The sequence below is a fragment of the Diplotaxodon limnothrissa genome, linkage group LG12, assembly GCF_057381915.1.
Source record: "Diplotaxodon limnothrissa isolate DT_005_m linkage group LG12, D_limnothrissa_male_GT1.1, whole genome shotgun sequence".
Lineage (NCBI taxonomy): Eukaryota > Metazoa > Chordata > Actinopteri > Cichliformes > Cichlidae > Diplotaxodon > Diplotaxodon limnothrissa.
In genome coordinates, this window is record NC_140607.1 from 9,063,197 (window position 1) to 9,083,294 (window position 20,098).

Sequence of the window (20,098 nt, forward strand, 5' to 3'; positions counted from 1 at the left end):
TTTACATGTAGTTGTTTTTTTCCTGGGTAATAATATTCAACATTGCTATCAATACATTTTTCAAAAAATGCCTCTCTGTGCAAAATGGGTTCAAAAACATAAACAACTGTGGGATACTGTTTGTCCGTGATTTGGACAGGGGGACCAAATCGTGGCGGGATCAGCTTGATGTTATTTGTATCCCACTGTAACTTTACTGTATAAAGAGCTAACATCTCCAAAATGTCAGGAGTAGTTAGTCATTACAAGAAGTGTTTGTTAACTAAAAATCTAGAATGTGGGATATTGTTTGTCCGTGATTTGGAGAGCCCAGCGTGTGCTCCCGACGCAGGGAAAACCAATCCTGCCTTGGCACTTGTGCAGGTGAAGATATGCTTCACCATATTTGGCTTGGAAGGAAGTTGGTTTGGAAACATATTTAGCGGTGCTTCATCTCCTGCTTTGCGTTTGTGTGGGCGCCCCATCAAAAACCTGTCCATAATGTTAGCAGGTTTGGGAAGAGGTTCCCACACTTTGGGAACCTCTGGATTAATCTAAAGGTCAAAGTAATAATGCTGCTATATAGAGCTATTTAAAACTCTGTTTCTCACTGCCATTGTTTGTACTGAGAACATATAGACATAAAGGGAATGATATATGGGGACTCTAAATATCATATTACTTTATTATGGCTTTGTTATGTACATTACAATAACAGGTTATAACAGTTAGAATACACATCAATGCATAAGTACATGTTTTTGAAAAAATTAAATGAACTGTGTAAAAAAAAATTATTTATTGCTAAAGATTTAAATGATTTACTAAACAATAAAATGGATGCAATACATAAAGCATATTCATAAAAAAATAAAGTATATTAAAATTGGCTTCAACAGGGTAAATAGGAAAAGCCTTTGCACTTGTTTTTACTGCACTAGAAATGTCTTAAAGTGCATAAAAACCAATGTTATTCCCTTAAAAGTAAATACTTCCCAGAGAGTGAGTGGCCTTGACGGGGATTTGTGCTTTTGGAGTGTTTCGTGTTATAAAAGATTTTTGCCATTTTACCTTTTGTTTAAGTGTATCAGCAACAGGAAATCACAGTAACCACAGCGCCACTTGCTGGTAAAGGTGAGAATGAATAGGAGATTTGTACGAGCAACAGAAAGGCCAGTTTTTGGGGACAATGGATTATAATCAATTTTATATTTGATTCTCTGATATGACTTGTGTTCAACTTTTGTCTCTGCAGCTGTTTTTTTTTTTTAATTTTAAAAAAAGATTTGTTGAACTACATGCATGAACAGGCGACATGAATGAATGTTGTAGTAAACAAGGTGATTCCACCACCACTGCAGAGTGCAGCTCGAATTGAAAGCTTTTGCTTGCTGAGCTCACTGTTTAGCAGGTTACCATGCACCAAAAGTGTTGTCATGCCCGCTCATGTGTGGTTTGCTTTGGTGTTGTGTTGGCTTGTCATTCACCTCCTGTCAAGCATAATGTGGCCAGTGAGGTTGGGCTGGGAGCTCTACAGCCATTTGTATTTGCATTTATATTTTTGCACAACTTGCATAAGCAACACATAGGATTACATCAGGGATTGGCTCTTCTTGACCCCCTTCTTGTTTTCAGTGGTGTTGGACAGGCTGATGAGGTCAGGCAGGAGTCTTTTGGAACTATGATGTTTGCAGATGACATTGTGATCTGTAGTGAAAGTAGGGAGCAGGTGGAAGAGTGAAGAGAGTGTTTGCATCCAAAAAACTCCCCAAGAAGAAGATCACAATAAAGAGTGTCCCAGCATTTTATTTGTTTTTATCATGGCTGACACTGTGTATAAAGCACCCGGACACTACCACATGGTAATTAACACATAATGCACCACCCACAAGTGTGACTGTTGGCAATGATGCTGGTCACTTTTGTGGGCTATGTTGAAGAGTCGACAAAGATTCAACACAGAACTCTAATTGAGTCATAAGGTGGTAGTGAGTGCTACTATAATGCAGGGTTTGGAGACTGTGACACAAGCAAAAAGCCAAGCGCTGAAGGCGTTAAGATTTTTGTTTTCCGTGGTTTAGAGACAAAGTTAGAGAGGCAAGGTTGAGATAGTTTGCACATGTACAGAAGAAGGATGTTGAATATGGAGCTTCCAGGGAAAGACAAGGAGCACAGAGAGGATTCACAGCCATGTAGAGGGTTGGTATGACACTCCAGAATTAAGCATGTTGATTCAGACTTTGTGTGGTAGGAATAAACCATTATTTTTGTGTTTTCCAGAGGAACTAGATTGTATCTCAAAGTTGTGATTACACGCTGAACTGTGAAAATTAACTGTTGCTGATTTCTTGATATGTGCTAAACTGATTTGAGTACTGACTGAATTAAATTTTCTTTTCTGTTGAATCAAATGCAGATGAAGTCTTTGTGAAATTCCTGAATTGTCTGTGTCAAAGGTCACGGAGATGAAAGTCTGAACTGCACTTTAAAAAACAAGATACTAGAACTGAATAGACTCTGAAAGCTGGAACGACAGCTACAAAAACCTGGGTTATAATTAAACCACTACTTACTAACTTGAAAAGTTGTACTTTATCTTTTCATTCTTTAAACTGTTTTTAGGGATTTGCATGCACGATTGGAATGCATTCTTCCACTTCTCATTTGCTCTCACAAACCTTGACTCTGGTCGGAGAGATCTGTAAAACACTTTCAGTGCCACATCGAAATGAGATGATTTGGGGCACTGTTCTACACGTGGCCACACCATCACATACACAGCCACTTACATGAGGCAGGATAAAAGGTAAGAGTGGGCTTTGAAGTTTCAGTGATTCCAGGGTTTGATGTATTTATGCATGGAAATAACAACTGTTAAAGAGACAAAGAAGTAGTCATGATAAGATTTGCAAATAGAGCCTGAATCCCAGCAGAGTTACTCTGATAACAGAAGCAGCTGTGCTGTAAGCAGTCTACTGTACGGACGAATTAGGTGCAGACGAAGAAGTTTGCCTTTGATGTATAATTAATTTCAGTGGAGGAGGCACATCTTTGAGGAAATGTCCTTGACCTCTGTTCAACTCCATCTCGGCCATATCTGCATCTTGCAAAGTGACCTGTCTGTGTGGCAGACTTAGCACATGTGGCTTTGATCTGGGCTGCCCAGTGAGGCTCACGACAGAAGATAATGGAATCTGGAAGCATAGGCGAACAGGATGGGGGGGGGGTGATGGACGTAGAAAAGCTGGGATGCTCTTTAGCTGACTTGATGTATGGCTCGATGCTCTGCTATTATTCTGCACCTGCTCGGGCGAAGCAGGTTGGCGCTGCCTGCCGTCCTGAGGCCTTCATAAATAAGGCGGTGCAGAGGGTAGGTGTCTTTGAAGCGCTTTCACCCTGTATTTACATCTTTAAGTCACAGCGGTGTTACAGTGAGGACAACAGGTACACAAACAGAGGCCACTGATCTAATACAGTTTGCTCTTAATGGCCCTGAAAGCAAAGCAAACACAGAGCTATTAATCACTGCTCACATCCTTCTTCATGGTCCATGTGTGAAAGAGAGAGAGTGGGTGCCTGTAAGCCACTTTACAGCAGAAGTCACACTAAAAGAGCAGTTTAAAAGACAAAATGGTGCAGAAAGACCAAAAACAAACGTAATTGGAACGTTATAGAGCCTAAATTAATAATTTTCTGCTGTGAGTGTCTTATTATATATGGGGGCATAGCTTAAAGAGGGCCTTGGGTTTGCACCAACCCTCTGAGGGCCCATCAAAATTGTGCTGTCATGTCAATGCAACCATATCACAGTACTGTCAGTAGCTTCCCCATTTTCCAAGGGTTCCCCACAACACATAGACCCACATGTTTGATATGGCACTGATTTTTATACCAAGTTTTCAGTCCTGACCCTATCCTCCCATTAATTATTTTTGTTGTTAATACATGAGCATATCATGGTTTACCTTCCTTTATGAATCTAATAATGACTAATTAAAAAATAGCAACATGAACCTTACTTTTAATATGACATTATCAAGATCAAGATTGTTTTTCCCATGGACTTTTCTTTTTTATTCCCTTTGTTCGCCATCAAAAAGAATACAGATTTCAGGCACTTCCATTTGGACTGTCAGCACTGTGGGTGGACCTTAAGGGTCCAGGGACATAATAAAAGGCAGCTGTGGCTCCTCAGCTGAATTTTACCGACATCCTTTTACAACTAGGTGAAAGCCTTTAACACACATTAGCAACACTTCTCAGTAGTAACAACCAAGCTTATTATTCAGGCAGTGACAGCTTAGTGCATCTGCACCAAAACAATGGAACTAAGGACACCGACCCCACCAGGGCTCAGCAGCTGATGGTGATGTACATTTCACACAATGACTGCAGAGAGCAGGTCATCTACTAATTGAAAGGTTGGTCGTTCGATCCCTGGATGTAGGGAAACGTGCTTGTATGAATGGGCATGAATGGGGGAATGAGACATGTTGTGTAAAATGCTTTGAGTAAAGAATCAGTCCATTTACCATTTACTTCACATTGGCCATGCAGGTCAAATCCAGGAACTACAAAGAGGTTGTGCAGCTAGTTTTAAAGCATGACATCACTTGAAAAAATTTTAATTGTCTGAATTTCTCTCTAAGGTCACAAAGATGTAAAAATATGCTTTACCTAGGACTGATGTATGTATTATAGATCAGAACACCTAAACTGATTAGACAAGAAAGAGATTAGCTGAGCTGCAGCCTAAGCCAGGCTGAACACAAAGAAAACTTAACAGGCTGTTCACATAAACCAAAATCTGAAAAGTTTGTTTGGACCTGACTGGCAAAATGTCAAAAGGACTGCAGGATGTCTTCAGTTCCCTATGATTTATAAATGAAAGCATTTTATATTCAGATGTTTCTTACTTACAAAATAGGAAAATTATACAAATCCATTATGTCTAATGGATTCCATACTCAGAGAAATAGATGAAAATGATTATACAGTAGAATTATTTCCCCTATAACAATATCTCTCTAAAATAAATGAGCTCACACTGAAACCCAAATGGCAACCAATAAAAAGCAGAACATCACAATCATTTAATAACATTTAAAAATGTAGCCTTGACAACTTATGGGGAGGTAAGAAAATAATAAACCTTATTTCACTAAAATTGTGCAATGTATTATTGTGTATAAATATTACTGGAGTAATGAGTCAGTTGTCTGCTTAGGTATTAAATGTCATTTTGTTTATAACAAAAAAAGAAAGATTCCCTTTTTTAAGCATAAAAAAGTTTATTTTGATTAATTTGAACTATTTTGTGGCGAAAGTAACAGTCAATATGAATTTCTTTGTTCCCTTATATTTAAATGTAGATGTATTTTTACATGACAGTCATATCAAAATGTGTTTACAAATGTTCATTTTTATTAGTTTTAATTTTTATTTGGACCAAATATCAGTCTAATCCTGGATGGCCATGAGCCGATTATAGATGATTTGTCAGCTCATTGACTGTTGTCTACTACACCTAACACCTATGTAGGGTCCTCTTTATTTTCATTCTAGCAGACCATTTTTTGTTTCAAAAATCTGTTTTATTGTTTTGTTCAGTTGTTTTTTCTATAATGTAGAAAATAACCATTTTATTTTTTTAATTACCTTCAAGTTATAACAGCAAAGCTGTGACACCAACAGTGAATCAGCTGATGGTACCAAAAACTGGAGTGTGCAAACTGATACTGTCTTTGTGAGTAAAAGTGGGTAACCAATAAGTATAAAGAAATATTCTATACAAAAAGAAAAGATAAGCTAATTCTGACAGCTAAGTAACAATTACTTGCTGCTGCCTGAAGTAATGTCAAGTAGTGAGAAATGCTGCTTGTGTTAAAACATTTTTTAAAAAGAAACAACAAAATTGAAATAATATTCACAGATAATATTTAAGTAATCTCAAAAGGCGATTTAAATTTACACACACAAAATGTCATAATGTCATCTACATAAAAATTCTTTTTCATAACGTCAGCTTAAAAAATTTAAACGAGGCCATAATATGGACCTCGTATATACTGTTGATCTTAATTAAATGTTAAGTGCTAATGTTACTAATGTTAATGAAAAGTGAACGACAATAAAGTTCCCTCAATAAGCATCTTACAACGTGGTTACCAGATCCAACAGTACAGTAATTAAAGCCAACTAGATAATCCCTAAAATTCATTAACAGGAAAAACAGGTATAAACACTCCTCAGACTGCTGCTTAATAAATCAACCCTGGGAGGAGCAGAATTTGCAGAAACACCGCACTAATTAGCTCGAGGGAACAAACTTGCAAATTACCACTTACATACAGTATATGTTTTCAGTTCATGTTTTGTCACTTCCTGCTGTGGTTACCTGACATGTGGTAAAGGGTTTGATGCTCCATAGAAACTGGGGAACATCCTGGATGGACACCTGCAGGCTGAAGGTGTTCGCTCGGAAAGGCAACATCTTTGGCTCCTCGAGGAGCTGACCGCCTCTGGTCTTCTCTGCAGCCACCACTCCCTGAGGTGGAAAGGAAAGGGAAGAACAGCAGGACAGGCAGAAGATGAGAGAAAAAAGCAGGTTGGAAAGGTCATAACCCAGAAAAAGGGAAAGGGCGGTCAAGGGATGAAAGTAAAGGAAGGTAAAGCAAAGATTAAAAGAAAGGATAGAAAATGACAAAGGCAGAAAGGAAAGCAAAGGTAAAGATGAGAGGTAAAAAGAAAAGGAAAGGAAATGAAAAAAGAAAGCACAAGAGAAGAAAAGAAATATATGGAAACGAATGAGAAAAGGAAGACGAGAGCATGGAGGGAGGAAAGTGAGAGTCAGAAAAACAAGAAAAAGATGAGAAGAAAAAGAATCAGAAATGAGATTACTGCTAGAGAAAAATCAAGAACACAGTGTCCTCCTTCCTTTTTGAATGTACACTACCTTTGCATATCAGCAGAAACACCTGTTGCTAATCCTTTCCTCTGTCACATCCGCTAATTGACTCATCTCAAATATTAGCACAGAGGCAGGCTGCCAGCGACTGACGTCAAGTCTCAACTGAACAAATCTTACAAGTCACACTCTCACATTAGCATCACGTTTGCAGGCTCGATGTGACAGCTTGAAGCTTGAATTTAATGCTGGGGGGGGGACTTGTATGAACTCGGCAGAGGATGGGTACGTGTTTGGCGGGAGGAGGGGTGCAAAGGTCTATCGCCCAAATTGGATTTGTGATGATGAGGGAGCACTTTGATTGTCACTTGCAGGTATTCATCTGTCATCATCGTTCAGTGTGGCAGTGGGATGGTTTGGCGTCTGGCACGTCTGTCCTCGGCCACCTCAATCACAAAAGTAAAAAGGACGAGAACAGAGCTGTGACTAATGTCAGGTTTCACTGATTGATTCTGACTGAGTGTCCTTATGTGAAAGGAGTTATCTGTGCATATATGTGTGTGTGTGTGTGTTTGCATGTGTGCTTGCAGAAAAGCATGCTCGGGGCACGTGGCACACTGTGAATGCTGTTGGTGTGAAAACAAATCAGCTGTTGGCAAAATGCAGATAGGATAAAATATGGTGCCACTCCTTTGCCATCTGTCTTTGTTCTTACTCTGTTGGCCTGAGACTAACCCGATCACGCTGGATTTTAGTTGGTTTTCCCCTGTCGCAGCGGGCTAGCTATGATCTGTGGTAACATCCCCACTTTTGAACTGATGTGAAGCTGTCAAGATGCTGTGATTGAAGCCGTCTGTAGACGCTTCCTGATCTGCTGTTTGACACATCACACACCATTGATGTGTCTCAGATCATGTCTTGCACCTAAGGAAATGTCGCAATACCAGTCAAGAATATTAAAGCCTTCCAGAAGAATAAAGTATCAAAGTGGAAGGAGGAATTCAAAACATTCAAAGACATTTAGCCCTCATCCTACTGACTGAGGTCCACGGAGACCCCAGAGGTATATGTTTTGCAGTATCTCTTAGACGTCTTTTTTATTATTTCAACTTTTTTAATGGTTTTGTCAATCAATTCATTTCGAATGATGCCACATCACTGTTTTCTAGTTATGTTTTAATTACTGCTTTGCAAAAATACAAATGCTTTGGAGTCCCAGGGAGACCCCTGTCAAAAGCATCCAATTAAGCAAACTCAGATGCTGTCGGTGCATTTATCCTCTGGGTGGGCAACTTCCCAGGCTGAAAGCTATCAGAATTGTCTGATCTACTTGAGAGGGCATAAAAATCAGAGCCATTACAGACACATTGCAAGCCTTAATCCAAGTAACAATGACCCTCCTGGGAGTGAGAAAAGCTCCACCTGCTCATATGACTGTCCAATGCTTAGCTGAAAAATCTACTCCAAAAAGGTGTTACCTTTGCTCCTGAAACAGATATACAAGAACCTAGCAACTGTTTGGTCTCCCATATGCTGATGTGGATGAGAAAGGATGAAACGATGCAAGAATCTGTGTGCATTAACTGACTGCAATGTGTGTTTAACTAGTTGTTTTCAGTTTCTAGACCCCGTACAATCATAAGAGATCTCATTTTGCACTGCCAAGCATAAGTTAGGCTCTGTCTTGGTTGGTGTTTCTCTCTACCACAGCTGCCTTTTGTCATCAATTCTGTTCAAAATCTCTATGGGCAGAATTTCTAGCAGCAACGAAGGTGTGGAGGGTGTTAAGTTTGGTGCTCTCAGGATGTTGTCTGCTTTTTGCCGATAATGTACTTATATTCACCTGGGGCATTTTGCAGTCAGATGTCATGTGAATTGGAGTAATTAGCACCTCCAAGTCTGAAGCCATGGTCCTAAGCCAAAAAAGGGCTCACTCTGGGCTCTGAAGCAAATCTGGAAACTGGAAAGTGATCCAAATGAGCTTCCTCTGAACGGTAGGGTAAGCTCAGTCATTTGGGAGGAGCTCAGACTAGAGCTGCTACTCCTCCACAAAAGTAACCAATTAAGATTGTCTGGGCAACGGACCAGAATTTATCCTGGGCACCTCCTAGGTGAGGTTTTTTATCACTGGTCTGGCTGGTTGTGTTTATTTCAATTATTTTTTATCTGGGTCAAAATGACCCCAACAGAAAATTCTCAAATGAAAAATTAATTCATTAAGTTGTCACGGTTCTGGGTCGACCCAGTGCATCTAGATTTCTGGACTTTATAGTGTTTGAAAAATTCTGTTGATTCTTGGATTCATTTACCTTAAGGTGAATGTTTGTTTAGGTGATGTTTAGGTGAGCCCCCAGTTTTTAGTTATCTTTAGTTTTTCCTCCCTTCATGTCTAACCTTCTGTGAGTCAGTCTTGCTTTTATGTCTGTTCCCCTTTTTTATGTCCAGTCTGTCTCTGTCTGTCTCACTCTTTCAGCTCAGTCATGTCCCTGTCTGGTCTGTGTTCTCCCCAGCCTGTCGTGTCTCCATGTCTGTTTATCCCCATTACCAGTGTCTACTTCACTTGTCTTAATCTGGGTCTTGCCCCTTTGTGTCTGTGTGTCCTCCCCAGCATCCCCTGTGTGTAGTCAGTTGTCTGGTTGCAGCGTTTGTGAACAGCAGTTTTCAGATCTTGCCACAGATTCTCAATTGGATTTAGATCTGGACTTTGACTGGGCCATTCCAACACATGGATATGTTTTGTTTTAAACCATTCCATTGTTGCCCTGGCTTTATGTTTAGGGTCGTTGTCCTGCTGGAAGGTGAACCTCCGCCCCAGTCTCAAGTCTTTTGCAGACTCCAAGAAGTTTTCTTCCAGGATTGCCCTGTATTTGGCTCCATCCATCTTCTCATCAACTCTGACCAGCTTCCCTGTCCCTGCTGAAGAGAAGCACCCCCAGAGCATGATGCTGCCACCACCATATTTGACAGTGGGGATGGTGTGTTCAGAGTGATGTGCAGTGTTAGTTTTCCACCACACATAGCGTTTTGCATTTTGGCCAAAAAGTTCCATTTTGGTCTCATCTGACCAGAGCACCTTCTTCCACATGTTTGCTGTGTCCCCCACATGGCTTGTGGCAAACTGCAAATGGGACTTCTTATGGTTTTCTGTTAACAATGTCTTTCTTCTTGCCACTCTTCCATAAAGGCCAACCTTGAGCAGTGCACGACTAATAATTGTCCTATGGACAGATTCCCCCACCTGAGCTGTAGATCTGCAGCTCGTCCAGAGTCACCATGGGCCTCTTGGCTGCATTTCTGATCAGTGCTCTCCTTGTTCGGCCTGTGAGTTTAGGTGGACGGCCTTGTCTTGGTAGGTTTACAGTTTTGTGCCATACTCCTTCCATTTCTGAATGATCACTTGAAAAGTGCTCCATGGGATGTTCAAGGCTTGGGAAATCTTTTTGTAGCCTAAGCCTGCTTTAAATTTCTCAATAACTTTATCCCTGACCTGTCTGGTGTGTTCTTTGGACTTCATGGTGTTGTTGCTCCCAATATTCTCTTAGACAACCTCTGAGGCCGTCACAGAGCAGCTGTATGTGTACTGACATTAGATTAAACACAGGTGCACTCTATTTAGTCATTAGCACTCATCAGGCAATGTCTATGGGCAACTGACTGCACTCAGACCAAAGGGGGCTCAATAATTACGCACACCCCACTTTGCAGTTATTTATTTGTAAAAAATGTTTGGAATCATGTATGATTTTCGTTCCACTTCTCACCTGTGCACCACTTTGTATTGGTCTTTCACGTGGAATTCCACTAAAATCAATTCATGTTCGTGGCTGTAATGTACGGAGCCCCGCAGGGGACATGGGAGAAAAAAAATTAAGACAGACTTTTGCGAGATCTCGCAAAACAAACTTGCAAAAGTTTTGCGAGTTTCATACATCTCCGAAAACGTCGGAGCACTTTTACAAATATGTGATGTCTTGTAAACCGAGCAGATATCTGACGTTTACACAACTACATTCACACCTCAAAATATCTTAAAAGTGTATTTTGTGACCCAGAAAGAGTAATATTACAACTAAGTAGCTGCTGCCATTGTTGGGAGACTTTTGCGAGATCCCGAATTTGTTTTGCGAGATCCCGAGTTAGTTTTGCGAAATCTCGCAAGTCTGTCTTAATTTTTTTTCCGCCCATGTCCCCTGCGGGGCTCCGTAGTAACGTGACAAAATGTGGAAAAGTTCAAGGGGGCTGAATACTTTTGCAAGCCACTGTATGTATTGTCCCAATCTCCCCTTATCCTGTGCCGGAAAGTCAGTTCTTCCACCATGTGTTTTGCTCATGTTTCATATTACAGTTTAGTTTTCTGTTAGCAAAAGTCTTAGTCTCCTTTTGCCTTTTGTTTTCTGTTTTTGTATGAATTCATTGAGCCTTAGTAAGCAGCTCACTTAAAATTAGTCTAGTCTCCAAGCGTCTGCATTTGGGTCCTCTCTCCAAAACGTAATCAGCGTCAAACAGATTGTGAAACAAGCAGGTTAGATTATTGCATCACTCTATTTGCAAGACTCCCTAAATCATCAGTAAAAAGTGGAAATTCAACCACATTACCCCAGTATTTAAATTACTTCACTGACTCCCACTACAATGCAGAATTACCTTTAAAATGATTTTAATAGTTATGGTTTGCTCCCCCCCCCCAGTACGTCTCTGACTTGCTCACTGTCAGACCTCTCAGGTCATCAGGTACAGATCTTTTAACTGTTCCCAGAATCAGATCTACGTGTATTTAAGGCACTTTCAGTTATTGTGGTCTTGTTCTTTGGAACAAGCTGCCTGCTGACCATAGATCAATTGCATCTGTGTGTACATTTAAAAACAGACTAAAAATCGTTCTGGTCACACACTTACACTCAGTAGTTGTTTTTTGTTTTATTGTAAACCCTCACTGTTTTTTAATGTCTAAATTTTCTGTTTTAAGCTTTTTGAGTTTTCATGTAATGAAATGTGCTATATAAATAAAATTGTCATTGTCAATAATTACATAACTAATCATTCTTGAAGTACAAGTGAGTTTTGCTAGGATTATTTTGCTACTATGATTGCATCTTACAGTAAATAATGCTTGGGGTCCCCAGGATCCCCTGTCATTAGTCCATTTATATATAGTCCATATAAATGTAGTGGTATGATGAGCATTAGAGTGAATTTCTCCAAGGACATTGTTGAATGACAGATTGATTAAACCAATAACACAAAAGATGAGTATGTATAAGTGCAACAAGCCTTTACAGATGACAGCGGAAAGAGAAGGAAAGAGACTTGACTAAGACTTCCAAGCTTCATTTAAGGTAAAAAAAAAAAAATTACAGAACTTAAAATTCTACAGGGTCAATGCCATGATCCTGTCTGATAGCAGACTAGTCTTCCAGCTGCATAATTTTCTCAAGTACGGCTGCAACAATCAGGAAATATAAAATGTGAATAATTTTAATGATGTGAAATTTCTAAGACTATACAACATTTTTTTAAGATAGGAGCAACTATTTTCAACATAAAGTGGAGTAATGAGAGAAGTTAGACTTCTTATGAGAGTTTCGTAAACCAAGATTATCTTTTCTTTGTCTGTCTGTCATGCGTTCACATTAGCACATTTATATCAGCTCAGTGTGAGAGTCTTAACTGTAGGGCCATTTTACTTACCTTCACTGTTTGGAGGTTAGAGTGTTGTATAGCAACTAAACCCCAGCTGCAAACTCATCACCTTTCAGAGGTATGCATTTTTTTAAAGATCTTACCCACATAAACTGTGGATGAAAATTTAATTCAAGGGTGAAAATCTGGTGCTTTGCACCGCGGTCTAATTAAGGGATTAATTAATGGCCTATTCATTATACTTTGTGAATGTATAATCATGTTTTTACTGCTCAAAAACAATAAACAAATAGGATTTAGTCTCTCTATTTTTTGGACTTGGTCTGTTTTCCTTTAGTCGGCAAAATAACATTTCAAACATGCTTAGTGCAATTTGAAACACATCAATTTGTCAACTGTAACTCCTCCTCCTCATGGCAGATGGCAAATAATCTTGTTTGCAATGTGGGTGAAATAGGCTCTGGGTATGTGCTTAAGACACGTCACGTTTTGTTACCTTTCCTGATGTGCTGTTAAAACACTCACATTATGCTTCTGAATGAAGTGATGGAAGGTCACAAGGATCTATTGTGATAAAAAGCATTGGATTAATTTTTAGAAGTTATTTCTATCTGATGTTAAAATTCAGGAGTGATTCTCTGCCAAGGCTAAAGACTAAAGGTTGAGGTGAAAAGTATTTTCTAGGAGCATTTTCATTGCTAGGAAAGGTCTGCCAGCAGAATACTAATGTAGGTGGTATTTTCAGGTAGCAAGTTTTATCCACCTTCTCTCCAACATGACTAAATGCTGTGGCCTTGGACATGGACTTACTTTTGGTGGAGGGGGTTGCTCATTCCTAAGGAACAAGACACTCTCTTTTTGCCTTTGTTGTTACAAGTTGGTGATATAAGACTTGTTAATGGCTAAATTCAAAATTAGGTGGTTTTTAAAGGGTCAGTGATGCTGAAGATTGAGAAAACAAAAAAAGTAACATGTCTTCCAAATACTTATTTTCTGTGTATAAGAGCTAATAGAGTTATGCACTGATGGACCACAAAAATAAAACCATGGTGGTAAAATGAACATCATCTGCTTGGGAATCTTGGGTCATGGCATTCATGTGGAGGTTGCTTTAAAATACACCACACACCCTAAACACTGATGGAGACCAATCACACCCTAGAGCTGCAACAGCGCTGCCCGATAGCCGGATAATGTGCATGCCACACTGCAAAATCTGCTTAGGAAGAGAGAAACATGAAGAAGACCCCAAGGCAACTTCCCATACATCATGCACCCACTGAATGCTGAGAAATGTCCGGGACACAGCTCCAAAAGATTCCAAGTATCTTTTAGAGCTGTCATCATCTACCAATTTACTGGTGCCGTGATGTAGTTTTTGTATTTATTTAGCACCAAGTGTGAATGTGGGCATCTTCATGTGTAAACCACTGTATGTAACAAAGGTCTTAGAAGAGATGCAAAACATAAAGAATGACATTGCATGTTTGTTTTTTCCATTTGTTTTTTTCATATTTCTTTTCATACGTTGTGCTGCGTCAAAGAAAACAGAATCCTGCAATTTTTCTTTTTCTGTTTTTTGTTTTCAACTAGAAAAAAGAAAAGAAAAATAGCTCTGTCACACAAGTGTTTGTGTTGCATGAGGCTTCCTGTTGATCCAGAATCCCGGTCTGTGATTGACTTTGTGCTGGAGCATGGGAAACACACAGCAGAGATGTGGCGCTAACAAACAGGAGCCCAGGGGACATGCTAAAGTCTGGCATCTGCTCGGCAGGCTGGGAATTCATAAACCAAATCCAGAATGCATTTTAAAGCCAGCTGCCGCTGATGTTGGCAGCATGGCAGAAGGTTGGTCAGGAGGTAGTCAGTCACGAAGCTCGCTATGCTCTGTTCAGCTCTGTCTTCCTTTACTCAAGCTCTCTCAGGAGGATGGAGAACTTGATTTCCCTCATGTTCACTGATGAAATTTCAATGATTAAAACCCTATAGGTTGCTGAAGGATAATCAAATCAAATGAGATTTTTAGAAAAGAATGATTGGTGAACGTTTGAATGGGAGCGATTACAGTACGGCACACTATGTCTGACTCTATTAAAAGAACAAGAAGAGCATCCATCAAGTTGCTACAGAGTGTTTAAAACACTGCTGTATTGTTTCTCTGTGGTAATGAATGTGCAATCACTCGTATCTGAAAGTGCACACGTTGCGGTCCCTGCTGCCTCAGAGAGCGCAGGCAACAACCACACACAAGATGCTCATTGTGAATGTGGGCCACGGCCTACAGTGCAATCTGCACTCTCCTTGCAGAGTGGAAAATATTCATCTTTGTGTTTAACGGTATAAATACATAGCTAAAGTGTTGGTGGACATTTGCAAAAAGACTGAACTTTCAATTTGAGAGTCCTGGAAATTAAGTCAGCAAATACAACACAACATGAAAATCACTTAACAATGGCACGAGGCGAGAAAAAAAAAAATTAAGCCATTTGCAGAGCTTAACTTTGTTTGTTTTGTTGTTGTCTACATAGACAGAAATTTACATTTAACAGTTACTGTTACATTTGCACTCAGCAACCTTCATGTTCTATAGCTTGAATGCAACCAGCTGGCAGCCAGCTGACTCGAGTCCCTTGGAGTTGTGTTCATAGACAAAGACTCATTCAGACTGGATTTGTAAATTAGACAACAATTATTTGCAAACATTGCACAATCTCTCTGAGAGTGATTGCAGTTTTTTAAAGTCAAACTGCAACTGTGTGCAGAAAGGTTGCGTCCTAACAGGCTACCTGTGCAATCACCTTGTGGACAAAAGCAGTCGTGGACTGTGCAATACTCTCAAGCTGTGCAACCATTTAGTCACCACAAGTTGCAATTAGTTGCAGAATTTTGGAAAAAAAATTAATATAATCACCAGAAGCCACCCATCTTTTTTCAAGATGTATAGAGGAGGCCGCTGTCTTATTTTTACCCATGTGACTGAATGATTACCTTGCTCTGAATTAGGTGTTAGCTTGATCAAGATGTCTTGCTGTTAATGTCCAGTGTTGGATGGTTTTTCAATAGAGTTGTTTTACTGCAGGTTTTCTCTTATGCAGTCTCTTTCAACCAAAATAACGATGGCGGACATGTTCACCTTGAGGTTTCAAAACGTGAGTTTAGAAGCCAACAGGTGACATCACAGCAGCTACATCCATCTTTTATACTGTCAATAGCTGGAACTGAATTTGTGAAATTTCCTTTTTAAAAGCTGGGAATACAACACAATAAAATCCTACCATAGGTGTAAAACATGACAAATAATGTCTTCTTTTGTTGATCATGGCCAGAAAAGGTGTGCTAATAGTTCAAAGTCAAACTCTGTACTGTACCACAATAGAGGGTGCAAGGTATGACTAGAGCATTTAGCTGAAAAAACAGTTTATGTAGATCCAGCAGATAGAAATCAGCCAAGTCTGTTATGTACGGATTTGTTTTTATTGATTTGGAAGTGAAAGTAGAAAACCCAAATGACAACTGCTGACGAACATCAGGACAGAGAACTAGCAGGAGGTTTGCGCAGCTCAAAGATTATGCTTCACTAAACACACCAGTGGAAACAGCATATACTACAAGACCTGAAAAAAAGGTTTGTATCTATGTGTGTATGTGTGTGTGTGTGTGTGTGTGTCTTTGTTGGAGTGAGGGGGGCTCTTTCTCAGAGTAAGATTGATTGCATGGAAGTCCATTTATTTCATCAAGGCAAGTGTCAGACCAAAAAACATCAGTGATCCTTTAAATCTGCACTAACCTGAAAATTTCTGGCCACCTATGGGCAGGGCGTAACATATGACTGATGTCATAACGCCTTTCAAAGTTGACACTACTAAAAGTTTTTTGTAAGGTGGCAATTTTCACTTTTTAAAGTCTCTACAAGCACATAAAGGTAATGTGACTGTTAGACGACTAAATCCATCACTTGCTAACTCAGAGTGCTTGCCTTTAGATTACTATAAGTAGCTGCCTGCCTTTTGAGAGTAAACAGAAACAGTAAAGTTGTGGATCATGTACCCAAATTTTTTTTTAAAAAAAAGAAGGGCAAAAACATGTAAAGGGAAATGCTACTAAGAAACAAACCTGCATGAATGTACTGGGTTTACATATAGAAATGAGCAATATGTGTAATAAACCCTTCATTGGTGGAGTTGTAAGTATGTCTTGTAAATGTATTTCCGTAAGATGCTGGCATTGCAGCTACGACCCATTTCAAATGTTCCATATATAAACATTTTACCTGACACATTCTTTTTGTACATTAAAAAATAAAATAACCTCCAATAAATGAGAGATCAAATAAAACCGGGAACTACCTCAAAGCATAGGGGAGTGCAGCCATACATCCAAAGGTTCCACTTTAGCAGCTGTTTTTAAATACACCAGTCCAGCACTAAATTAGTTTTGCCCTGGGAATTAGCAGTTTATAATGTCAGGTTTAGTGCAAGGAAGCTAAACCCTAGTCAGGCCTTTATTACTGGCCTCTTGCAGATAAATTAGACCCTGGACAGCACATGGAAAGCACAATCATAGCTCAACCATGAACAAAAAGGGCGCACCTGAAAGGCATGTGGCGTGTCGTCCACACAGTACACCCGCAAGGTGTAGCTCATGGAGCCAACCTCCATGGTTCCGAACACAGCCAGCTTCAGCCTCTTGATGGCAGCCTGCGTCAGGGGCTCACCCACGAGGGCGTAAGAACCTGGCTGGTCCAGCAGCAAGTGGCAGCTTGTCGAGTCCATCAGGCAATAACATGAGGTGGATTCCTCCTCCACTGACATCACTTCCTGTCACAGAAAAAGAGGTGAAACACATGAAGACATTATCTTTAATCAATTCACGTATATATGTTAACAAATGTAATTCAGTCAGGAGAAGCTTTAGCCCATCAGCATTAATTTATATTTGTCAGCATGCCACTGTCCAGCGTTTATTCTATAGAATAAAGGTGATGAGAGGATAGCTTTTTACACTTCCAGTAGAAAAAACAAAGACTAATGACTGATTCAATTAGATGTGGAACTTAAGGACGAAATGGTGTGGTGGTAGATTGCAAAGAGGCTTGCAGACTAAAGCAGCTTAAAATCCTCATGTGTTTGCCTGTTGGATGTGTAGAGGAGTGTTAGGTGAGCCATCGGTTGATGTGGCTCATGAGCTTGACTTTTGTGCTCGACTTCGCCTAATTCATGTAACCCTGACCTCAAAGCATTAGATCATGGGTGTCCAACTCCAGGCCTCGAGAGTCGGTGTCCTGCAGGTTTTAGATGTCCTTGATCCATCACAGCTGATTTAAATGGCTAAATTACCTCTGCAACATTTCTTGAAGTTCTCCAGAGGCCTAATAAACTAATCATTTGATTCAGGTGTGTTGACCCAGTGTGATATCTAAAACCTACAGGACACCGGCTCTCGAGGCCTGGAGTTAGCCACCCCTGCATTAGATACTAAAATGGTGTATTTTATCATCTTTACTCATATGATTGGAGCAGAATTGGCTGAAATGATTGGCCTCCTAGGCCTCGACCTTGGGCACTAACAATGAAGGTCAAGGTCAAATTATTAGCCAACCTAGGTACTCATGTCACCCAAGCCTAGCCTAGTTTTCAAGTTTGAAGACCATCCATAAACAATTGGGGGTAATGTAGGTATGTTTTTACTGATTTTCATATTTGGTGTGACCTTGATTTTGACATTGACCTGATTTTCACCAAACACTGGTATTTACCATCACACAAAATTTGAAAATGATATGTTGTACACTGTGGACACTACACTGCTAATAAACAGACAGACAGATACTCCCTCCTTTCAGAGGGATAATAGGAATAATAGTATAGTCTTTAACAGATTTTTGTTGTTACTCATCTGATAAATGTCTTTAATGTCTTAATCTTAATGTCTAATGTCGCTCCTGAGAGTGAGATATAACACAAGAAACAATAGATGTGATCATGTAGGAAAAAGCCAGTTAATCGCAAACTGTCAGTCAGTTTTTATTATGCTGTTTTAAAATGTTTTAGGAAATACTGCATTTCTGAACAGAACTGCACTCATCAATAACTGAGAGCAAAATCTGTGATACCACTGTGATCCATAGTCAAAATTATTACAAGCCTTTGACACATTGCTTTTTAAACACAGATCTTCTTAAACTACCATACATAAACTCTAAGAGTAAGCATATACTTGAAAAAACAAGTTGGATTTAGGGAATCTCTTTAGGCCTAACCTGTAAACTCATTTAGCTAAAAATCTAATGTAAATATTTCATCATTTCTGTGTTGAGCTGCTCCACCACAGAGGTCCCTGCACTGGGAGAAAGGCTGTACCTCTTATTAAAACACAAAAATCAAATCCAAGAAAGTGCAGTACACATTATAGGACAGTAAACAATAAAAAAGCAGACAGAAAACAGGTTAAAAGCCAGAAAAATAAACATAAAAAAACAAAAATAAAAGAAGGAATTATCTAAAAAAATGAAAACATGCATATGAGATTACCTAAGTTCAAAATTCATGCTTTACACACTGAGCTATTTTCTGTTGATTAGAAGTGTAACAATAAATTTGGTTCAAAATGACCATGTAGCCAATGTCGTCATCACAAGATGACATGACTCAAGAATACTTGCGCAGGTCCTGTGGTTGTAAACCAAGGTCAATTTTGTATGGCTTTAAAAATAAATAAACACACCTTAAACTCAATTCTATATGCGGCAAGAAATGCAGGGAACCATGAGGTTATATTTCTCTTTTAAAAACATCTACTGTCACCTTTTCATGTTGCCCGTTGCCACAATCTTTTCATAAAGTCTCATAAACAGGTTCATATTCATTATTTTGACACATTTTCAAACTCAGTACTGTGCAGTATGTCCTCTATGCACATCATACACATACTTCCATTTGCAATTTGTATTACAAGTCATTACATACAACACAATTTGCAGTTTCTATACTATTACGGCCTTTTTTCCCCCGGGAAGTGTTTATTGCATATTTCAAGTCAATTTAGTTAACAGACACAAAAAAAGAAGAAACAAGAAAATAAACAGCTCGCAGACTGCAGGGCTCCAATTTTCACTTATTTATTGCTCCCAGAAAGTTACAGCTTTCTGGGAGCAATAAATAATTATTTGCTCATTTCTTCACACAGCACCTGTTTTGGTTTGGTTGTCACGTGATTCAATCACCTGATTAAAAGTTACAAAACTTTAGAACAGCTTCCAATAAAGGATTAGGGTTAGGCAGAATTTATCTTACACGCTTTTCGAGGCTGTTCCACTGCGATACTTATTGCAACAGAGTGAGTCGCTGAGGTAAATATTCATGCCGAGAGCTGGCGAGAGACATCTCAGTAAGAAAACTCTGCAAATGAACTTCTGTATACAGTAGAATGTATTATGGATTCTAGTCCACTGCTGCTGAATAATGATGTACGTAGGTAACATAATGCAGGTTTAAATCACAAAGCAAAAACCCACACAGGTTGTAACCAGTCTCGGGAGAGTGTACAAAAGTATTTCTGACATAACAGATGATG

General features: G+C 39.4%; 1 protein-coding gene across 1 annotated transcript in view; it reads right to left on the reverse strand.

Annotated features, from left to right (window-relative positions):
* LOC146620850 (netrin receptor UNC5D-like) overlaps positions 1–20,098 on the reverse strand; it is a 283,997-nt gene that overhangs the window by 12,757 nt on the left and 251,142 nt on the right. Inside the window, exons 13-14 of the mRNA XM_085367098.1 lie at positions 17,116–17,343; positions 6,377–6,526 (exon numbers count right to left, since the gene is read on the reverse strand). Of these exons, the coding sequence (XP_085223224.1) occupies positions 6,377–6,526; positions 17,116–17,343 (378 nt within the window). The remainder of the gene's footprint in view (positions 1–6,376; positions 6,527–17,115; positions 17,344–20,098) is intronic.